Source organism: Cebus imitator, unplaced genomic scaffold (assembly GCF_001604975.1).
Source record: "Cebus imitator isolate Cc_AM_T3 unplaced genomic scaffold, Cebus_imitator-1.0 Scaffold28, whole genome shotgun sequence".
NCBI classification, from domain to species: domain Eukaryota; kingdom Metazoa; phylum Chordata; class Mammalia; order Primates; family Cebidae; genus Cebus; species Cebus imitator.
This window is the reverse complement of record NW_016107343.1, coordinates 8,154,139-8,164,420: the sequence shown is the minus strand read 5'-3', so window position 1 is coordinate 8,164,420 and position 10,282 is coordinate 8,154,139. Positions and strand designations below refer to the sequence as shown.

At 34.3% G+C, this 10,282-nt stretch overlaps 1 protein-coding gene across 5 annotated transcripts in view; it reads right to left on the bottom strand.

Moving 5' to 3' along the window:
* Positions 1–10,282, bottom strand: part of ARHGEF12 (Rho guanine nucleotide exchange factor 12) — a 153,218-nt gene that overhangs the window by 70,426 nt on the left and 72,510 nt on the right. For 4 of the 5 annotated variants that reach the window (XM_017523552.2, XM_017523554.2, XM_017523555.2 and 1 more), the window contains exons 3-4: positions 9,894–9,979; positions 8,288–8,344 (exon numbers count right to left, since the gene is read on the bottom strand). In XM_017523552.2, the coding sequence (XP_017379041.1) occupies positions 8,288–8,344; positions 9,894–9,979 (143 nt within the window). The remainder of the gene's footprint in view (positions 1–8,287; positions 8,345–9,893; positions 9,980–10,282) is intronic. The other variant, XM_017523553.2, reaches the window with a different exon arrangement.

Genomic DNA, 10,282 nt, shown 5'->3' with positions numbered 1-10,282 from the left:
AAAAAAAAAAAAAAAGATTATTAAAATAGAATAAACAGCATTTTACATGAATCTTTTAAAGTCCTTGCTTGCTTTCAGAAACAAATATCTCACAACCTCCCTTACAGTTATTTGAAATTTCAAAATAAATTAGATACTGTGACTTTAAAAATCAAGGCAATTATAACACTGAATATGTTTTTTCATACTATATACATGCTTCTCTGTTCTCCTACGCCACCTCACAAAAGCTGAAAATTAATAAATTACAGGCTTCTAATATGAGTGATTGCAGTGCTAAGCAACCTGGGCTTCTTAAATAGACTTTTTTCAGGCTCCTGCAGAGAACAGGGCGCCTGTAAAAGATGAGGGAAAAGGGTAGTTGGAGTTAAGAAGTTTGCTATGTTTGAATCTTTCACTTGAATACAATATATATAAAGCAGTTAGCTTACTGCCTAACAAATATTAAGGGTTCATACATGTTAAGTATTATTTTATTATGATTGAGGGGAGGTTGACCTTGGATTTTCTCATCTTTCCATGATACCAGTACAAGTATTTTTATGTTAATAAACTCCTATCAATTAATACAAATGATCCTTAAGAAGATCAATTCTGGCCAGGCTTGATGGCTCACATCTGTAATCCCAGCACTTTGAGAGGCCAAGGCAGGCAGATCACGAGGTCAAGAGATCAAAACCATCCTGACCAACATGGTGAAACCCCATCTCTACTAAAAATACAAAAATTAGCCGGGCCTGGTGGTACACACCTGTAGTCCCAGCTACTCAGGAGGCTGAGACAGGAGAATCACTTGAACCCAGGAGACAGAGGTTGCAGTGAGCCGAAATCGCACCACTGCACTCCAGCCTGGGGACAGAGTGAGACTCCGTCTCAAAAATAAAAAATAGAAAAAAAAAAAAAAAAGGATCAATTCTGATTTATGTCTAAGTTTTGTTTTTAGCAAGCAAGGAAATTGGTTTTGGATGGGTAAGTAAGACAGAGGGAAATTTTAAAGAGCAGAGTTTCTTGTTATAAGCAGCTTTAGAAGATGAGAGACAGCAAGATATACTTAAGAAAAAAAATAGAAAAAAATGAGTCTTCTGACTAACATGGTGAAACCTCGTCTCTACTAAAAATACAAAAGTTAGCTGGGCGTGGTGGTGCACGCTTATAATCCCAGCTACTCAGAAGGCTGAGGCAGGAGAATTGCTTGAACCTGGGAGGCAGAGGTTGCATTGAGCCAAGATGGCACCACTGCACTCTAGCCTGGATAAGAGAGAGACTCCATCTCAAAAAAAAAAAAAAGAAGGAAAACATCAGTCTTTTTACAAGCTTTTCCTAAATATGCAGACTGAAGTTAGGTGCCCCTCTTATGGATTCTCACTGCACCCTCTGTATACTCCTATTGTATCACTGTTACATTGATGTGTATTTGTTTTTATTCCTTCATTAGACTTTATGCTCCAAGGGTGCAGGGCTGTATCTTGGTCACAATCTCATCTCAAAACCTTGCATGTATCCTGGGACAGAAGGAAACTTACAAAAATTGCTCATGAATTAATGAAATTCAGAAAAGTAGATGAGTCTAGAGATGAATGGAAGCTCAGAAAGGGAGGCCATCAGAGAAAAAAAACAGCACCATGCACAGTCAACTATATAAATATGCTTAGGGTCCTAACAGATTAACAAGAATTAGGAAAATCTATTAGTATTACTTCAGAATACAGCAAATCTTTTTTCTCCAATTCATAACAGTTTCAGCCTGATAAACTTCCCTCTTAATTCTACAGCAAAAGGAGAAGACGAGGGATAAAGAATAAAATGGAAAAGGAAAAAGAACTATACACACATCCTATTCAATTTTTTCTTCTCCCAAATCCACTATGTTAACCATATTTATTATTTTACATTCACCTGCTAATGAGAGATTGATGTACTCTAACATGTAAGAATCAGTAGACCAATACAAAAAGAAAACATACCTTACACATACAGTCAATTCAGAATCTGTAAAATTCAAATTAACAATACTATTCTGTCCTGTCAATCGCTGGTGTCTGCATAAATTTAGATTTGTGGTGATAATTAACTGAAAATGAAGCTATCCTACCATTCAAAATTCAGAAATCCAGTCCTTCAAATGCTCAAATCTATTATGTTCCCTCTCATTCAAAATCAAATGAAATGTTTTCCCTTTTTCTTCAGAGAAATGTTCTATTTGTTGACCAGAAACTGTTTTAACCTACCACAGAGGAATAAATTCTACCCTCTGTAAAACTAAAATAACCAATACTGGCTAAATTATCATATCTTTGAAATATCCTTTTTGACACAAACACGCAAAAAAAACTCTACTTCTTTTGTTTTAGCAAATTTGCACTGAGCATCTGTCTATACTAGTTATTTAACACTGCAGTCCACAGGTGCTGTGAAGAGCCCAAAACTAGAGTCTTTGTTCTCAGAGAACATAAAATCCTGGCAGGACAATACTCAAAACAAATGGAGAAAAAAAACCGACATGTCTAAGAATCAGAGAATCTGAGTATGGTACAGGAAAGACCATATGGCCCTCTGTATGTTACAGAGAAAGCTAAAGTCCTAACTCCAAAACAGCATTCTTCAAATTTCATTAATTTTTAAAAAAACAGCTTTCATCATTTTTACTTTTTCCAATTTTTATAACTCATGGTCCATGGTTTTGTTTTGTTGCTAACTCTTTATTATCTGGTACAAAGATTAGTAATCATAATTACCATACAAATGTATCCATCTCTGAACATGAGTTCTGTAAGGCAACATAATTACTTTGTTATATGCTGTATCCTAGCGCTTTGCATAGACACAGGCAGAGTGTTCAAAAACTAAAAGCAGTAAGACTTTAAACTTCCTTCAAACTTAATCCTAACCGTGGATCATGCCTGTAATCCCAACATTTTGGGAAGCCAAGGCAAGAGGACTGCTTGAGGCCAGCAGTTTGAGAGCAGTCTGGGCAACACAGCAAGACCTAGTCTCTGCAAAAAATAACAGTAATAATAAATAAAGAGTTTTTTTAAAAAAATAAAAGACTTAGTCCTAGTAATACTTCTTCATTACCATTGTTCTTGCTGCCATATGAGTATTTCTTCACAGCTGTTTTTTTTAAGTGCATATAGAGTAATGGTAAATGAGTACATATCATTATTATTGTACCTATAAAAATGTATTGCAATTATTTTATACTAGACTGTGGGCAATCAGAAAGCAAGTATATCTTGTGTCTCTATCCCTTAGTATAGTGCCTACCATATAATAGGTGCTCACTAAATAGTTATTACATAAATTTTAAATTTTAAATAAACATACTCAAACACTTTCTAATTAGAAAAAAAATCAAAGCCCTGAAGACTATGCAAAGTAGAGAAATATTTCCGTAAGAATACGAATTAACCTTCTGCCCTGGAAAAATTCCAACTACAATAGCTTGATTTTCCATCTAGCCCAAAATAACTCTTCTAGTTACAAAAAAGTTTTTTTCCTATCTCTTAAAAATCATTTAGAAGCTGATAAACTGATATCATGCTTCAAATCAGTGAAGATGTTATATCAAATTTACATAAATACTATCCTTTTCTAAGTTTTATTTTCTTATTATAACAAAAGACGTATTTTTTTTCTGTTTTAACAATGTGGCACTTAAAACCAACATAAAAAGACTGGTTCCTTTCTTACTCAATAGGTAATTACCAATGATCATATTTTGAAAGTGAAAAAAATAAAGTTTCACTCTATAACTATTTCTGGAAAAAGGCCATAACTCCAGATAGTATATTAATGAAAACAGTGTCAACTATATTAATGAAAATGGAGTGTTAAATATGTAAGATAACCTGCTACATCTTCCATACTACACTTACTTTAGTGAAGGCACATTAGTCTTTCTTCACCTTTTATTTTATTTCATGACCAAACTTCTCTAAGTCTCACCTCTTAAGAATTAGCTTCAGGGAAGGGAGTGGAGAAAGGCCATGTGCAACCTCATCAAAACAGCTCATTTTAAACTGGTGCCAGACATACATATTTTATGAGTAAGACCTCAGATAATCCTTTGATTAAGAAGCTTCTTGATTCTAAGTGCACAATCTTGCCAGCAATAGGAGCGTTAAATTCCAAGTATGCTGATTTCATTCTTTCAGACCACTACCAGAAAAATGTCTTTCTTCTAAGTTACATTTTCTTCTAAACGTTTTTTGGAAGGAAAAAAGATTCAATTAAGATAAGTCAAGATCTTATTCCATCAATTCTCTCTACTAAAATACTTCCTATGTCAATCTCAACAATCATTCATTCAAAACTCACTTACTGAGTGCCTCCAATATGTTAGGCATTATACGAGAGAGATGTAAAGATAAATAGAAATATGAGCAATTAAATACAAAACAAGATGTCAACATTCAGAATCAACAAAAGTAGCTGGGCAATCCGAGGAAAAGACAGTACTTGGATTGAGCCTTGAAAGATGAGTAGGATTCTAAGTTATAGCTGGTAAACCATTCAAGACAACAGAAATGGCATGTGCAAAAGAAGACTACCAAGACATATTTGGGAAATGAAACTCTGAAGGAAAATCAGAGTAGAATGATAAATTGGAAACAAATTGTGGCATTATCTTAATAACAACTGGTACATTCTTAGCAAGTGAATGACCAAATTCTTACTTTAGTAATTTTAATCTGACAAGGCAGAATATAGTAGAATGGAGAAAAGGAAATCAATCAATGTGAAACTGAAGTAAACGTAAGTTAAGAATCTATTAAAGGAGTCTAATGAAATGATGGAAAACTGGACAAGGCGGTGGGGTTGAAAGAGTGAAGGATGAAAAATATTGTGATGGTAGAATCAAGTGGACCAGGCAAATAGCTGACCACAGGGAACAAGGGAAAATGGAGAAGTCAAATATCACTTTAAGGAAATAAGACTAGGTGAATGGAAGAATGACAGTGTCATTAAAAGAATTAGGGAAATCAAGAGGAAGACTGATTTCCAGCTGTAGAGAACAACGATGAACTCGTTTGGTCACTCTCAATTTATGAGACACTTAGACTGGAGACTGGAAGAAAGACTGGGGACAGAAACTTGGGTCATGCTGACATGTCTAAGACAAGAGGGAAAAAGCAATCAAATAAACAGAGACAAAATAATTACAAAGAGAAAAGAACCAGGTTGATGAAGTATCATAGAAACTAAAGACAGGGCATCCGCAAACAGGGAGAAAGGCCATGTGAGGCAAACAGCAAGAAAGCAGCCATCTGCAAGCCAGCAAGGGAATCTTCTGACCTGACCACACTGGCACCCTAATCTTGATCTTCCAACTTCCAGAACTGTGAGAAAATAAATTTCTATTGCTTAAACCATGCAGTCTATGGTATTTTGTTACAGTGGCCTGAGCACACTAAGACAACTTTAAAAAGACATAGCTTATTTTCTTGCATCGAATACTGTCAGCGGGAATCTATTCATGACACCATGATAGCAGTTAAGAAGCAGCTATGGTCTCAGAATTCTCTTGCTGAATCTCTCATTTCCTAAAATAACCCACAAAAGTATTATTAAAATCAAGTGTTATTAAAATTATAGATCAGAAAACACATCCATGTATGTTTAATAGACTCTAAAATGTAGAGAGGGAAAAATAAGGGGAAATAGAATAAATAACCGACTAACAGCACTGGGCAGAAAAGTAACAAAAAATGTCAATACAAAGCAAACACTTGGTTTCCTTTTAAGATGCACAAAGTAAATCTATTTCACAAAGTAGCTCTAAAAATGGCTAAGAAGCCAGGTGCGGTGGCTAATGCCTGTAATCCAAGTACTTTGGGAGGCCAAGGCAGGAGGATTGTTTGAGCTCATGGCGAGACTGTCTCTACTATTTATTTCTTTTTTTCCCCCCTAGCAAATCATTCCTTCAACAACCTCATCTCTATTAAAAATAATAATAATAAGCTGGATGTGGTGTTGTGCATCTGTAGTCCCAGCTACTTTGGAGGCTTAGGTAGAAGGATCATTTGAGCCCAGGAGGTTGAGGCTGCAGTGAGCCATGATCGGGCCACTATACTCCAGCCTGGGCACAGCAAAATCCTGTCTCAAAAGAAAAAAGAAAAAAGCCAAGAAATTTTAAATTAAATCATATGTGAGTAACTAGCATTTTTGTTAAGTACCCAGCTAATGAATTTTACCCCAAGAGAAAACAACGTATAATCTCAAAAGTTTGAAGTGGGCTTGTAATAAGACGCTACACTAAAGCAGAATGTCACCAGTTGCTATGACTCTACTCAGTCACATTCCAGTAGTTCCGAGCTTTCCTGAATCCCCAGAGAGACTTTTTCATCTATGCTAACTGTACAGAGTCTAAAGAAGTCTATCCACACAGGTGATAAAATATTTGTAATGTCAAAGAGATTTACATTAGCATGCTAATTCTGTTCTGATCAACTCGTCCCTCAATGAGTGCTTTTTGAGGACTTGTGGACTCAGTTCTTTCCAAAAAAGGTATTTCAAGGGTTCTCAAAAAAAAAAAAAAACACACACACAGAGAAGCCACACCTTACTTCCCAATTACCACTTAAAATTTTTCTACCACTACCAAGCCAATGGCATGTCTGAACTAGTATTAATATTTCTATCACTGCTAAGAAAAATATTAGTATAATATTTCTAGTCAGAGATTCCTAAACTGTTAGTCTTCATCCAAAGCACACAACAAACTTCTAAATACACATTGAAAATCTAGGAAAATGGAGAGGGAGACGAAATAGAACACTGCAAAGGCTACTGAAAAAGAACAGAGGTATAAAGATAATGTTCATGTTCCTAAGGAAAGAATAAACTATAAAAAGCTCTTTATATAGAACAGAAAGCCAGAGTCTCAAGGAATTAGGTATTTTTTACTCATGAGCAGCCAAAATACTTTGGAAGGAAGAAAAAGCTTAAACTTGACCTGCCCACAAGGCATAGTATACCTTTACTGCTGAACTACTGTAAAAGGTATAACTATACAGAAAAAGCACTGGTCACAAAAACCCAAGTAAAGAACTATGTGTATGTATCTAACAAAGAAGCATTAACTGGTTGAAAACCAAACACTGAGTCTTCATAATACTAAAAAGTATCTGATATTATGGGCTAAAGTGCCAGTGGATGTGAATTGTCAAATGTCTTAAAAGGGGGAGGGCAATTTCTGTATTTTTTTCCTCTCCCGTATATCAAGCTAGGACACACTCGCACCTCGGGAAACTTCTACTCGATAGACTTGTGGCTCTATTAAAGATTATCTCATTTCCCTTTGAGGCCAAATTTAGAATCTTCCCAAAAAAAGAAATAATTTATCAGTCTTTCAGAAATTATTTTTGAAGTCTGAGTTCCAGGTAATTCCTCTCCTATTCACTTTTCACAGAAAAACAAAAATAAATAAATAAATAAATAAAACCCTAATCAGTCACCAAAAGAAGGAAAGAGGGCAGGTAAAACTGCAAAGAAAAAGAAAAAATAGCTATGAACTTCATAAACATGGTTTATTGTATCTTTGGAAGACAGGACACAGTCTGGAAATAATAGCATTTCAATCATCTCCTGCAAAAGTTGACCACTCAGATTAAGCTTGGTCTTTGTGAAGATTATTTTTAAAAGGTGCCATTCTGAAATTTTCCCATTCCAATTAAGCTTCAGAGAAACTTCTCAAAGGCACAAATCCTTCAAGCTATGAAAATAAAATACTTACATATTTTTGCCATCATGGATAAATTATACAAGAATGACTTTTCCACATGATGAGTCAATTAAAAATAAACAAACAAAATTGAAATAAAAATTCCAAAGAACTGCTAATACATCTAAATGACACCAGTATTATACTTAGAGGAAAAAACTTAATTCCTCAAATTCTTCATAATCCAAACTCTGCAAATGAGACGTGGGAAGAAGATGACAAGAATTCAAAGCCCATTCATGTTATTTGGAGGAACCTAACCCAAGCATATTAGAGATATGTTCCTACCATAAACAAGACGGGAGAAGATGGGCAATGTGGCCTACTCTTAATCTACAATGTTAGTTTCTAGCAACCTTAAGCTTCCACATTACAGCCATGTTAAAACCCAAGGCTCCCTTTCCCTGCAGTAGATCATGCCATGCACAGCAGACGCAAGGAAAGGCTGCAGTTATTAAAAAAAAAAAAAAAAGAAAGAAAGAAAGAAAGAAGAGAACAGAACAGAACAGGAACACCATGAAGCAAGCTCCAAAGGGCAAGGCTGAATTAGCTATATTAGCTTACCATATATCTCGGATCTACTCTCCTCTGAACTAGACTTTGTCTTCTTGGAGGAGCTATCTGCACAAGAGCGGGAGAAAAGGAGAGAGATATAGAAAATATGGAGACCAATGTAAGGGAAAAAATTCATGGGGAAAAAAGAATGAATCATGATCAAGTTAAATCGTGCAAACACAAAGTATGAACATAACAGATGACAGCTCTTAGAATAGTCACGAACAGCACAGATAATGACATATTTTAAAGATTTATAGAAGAAAAGACAGTGCAATAAAAATATGTTCAAACAAAACAACACATGAATGGTATACAAAATATAACACCTGATAATTGTAGAGATGACAAAAGCACTAAAAGCTATAATGATTATGAAGCATTGCATACACCTTTGCTTAAATCTGTCTTTGGAGATGGGCACAGCACCGATGTACATACAAAATAAACCTAACAAGATTATATTTTTGTGAACATAGGGCAGAAACTTTTGACCTTATTTATAAGACAATATCTAATCATGTAAATGAAAGCCTCTGAGCTCCATGACTACAAAATTAGACATCAGAATAGAAAATTCTCTCTTCATGGAGATCCGTAAGTGACATAACACAAATTACCACCGTCTCCTAAACTGATGATTAAATTTCATTTTACCTACTACCCAAAATGCAGAGTGATTAGTATGTGCTTCCTAGATAATATTTATAGTGTTTTTTCAAAATAAAAGTTTATATTGATAAAGTATGAAATGTCTTAATTATATACATAAAACATCCTATTCTCTATTAAATATTTAAAATATTTCTAAATAAAAATACCTAAAAAATAGATACATTATTTTTATGTATCTGAGATTATAGGATTTACTCTGTCTTTTGTCAAAGGGACATACAACTGAATAAAATAGTATGTGCATAAAAAGTATGTATCACTTTCAAATGACAAAAGCAAGATTACCAAGCATTTTTTATGAATCAAATACTGAGTCAGTTTACAAGGAGAAAGCCAAAGGGGAAAAGCCCATATGTTGTAAAAGGAGATCAATCTAAAAGTCTGTTAACATGACAACTCTAGGAAAGATCAACATTGCTAAGGTTGGAACACAGCTCTCTAAGTTCAGAATACTTTTTGACTGAAGAAGAAGGGATTTCTATCCATTTGTTTACTCTAAAATGAGATAATCATTAATTTATGAAATTGATTTGCCTAAAACTCCAATTCACCATGATCACAATTGAATTTTTAGATGACTACAGAAGTGTAGATTTGTTATAGCCTTGGTTTTATAACATCCGTCTGCTTATACCACAATTCATCTCAATACTGAGTCCTTGATCTGACCAAATCTCTAATTATTACATAACGATTTCTTTATCACTACTTAAAAATATAATATACTCTATAATGATATTTCTGTAGTGGAATGTACAGTATTGAAAGTTAAAAATGCTTTCATTCCTGCTGAATGCAAAGGCTTTATCATGACATAATTGGAGAAGAAGGAGAGTCCTAAAACAGATCAATCATTCCTCAGTGTTTCAGGTAGCTTAGGCTCTATTATTCTGAACTTCACTACTCTCAATATTCTTTGAAAGAATAAATAGTGTTTTACCTGTGGGGTCAAAATCATGTGATGCAATGCGCTCAACTTTCTGCTTCTTATCTGTTGGTGACTCTCGGTTCAAAATACTTCCATGCCTAAATTAAAGCAAAGTAATCAAATGTTTAGTGCAAGAAAATCATTAGAATAAAATTTTTTAAATCCCAAAAGTGGATCTTAAAAGAGAAACAAGGAAATCAGTTTACTTTACACATCACCATAAGCCTCTCTAATTTATATTTTTCAAGAAGTTTTGGTGATACGTAGTCTATTTACTTGATTATAAAAAGTGCTTAAAATAATTAAAAATAGTATTCAGCATTAAAGTCTCTTTTATTCTTAGAAGTAATTGCTTACATTATTTGGTATGATTTTCACAGGTCAATACTATCATTTCCATT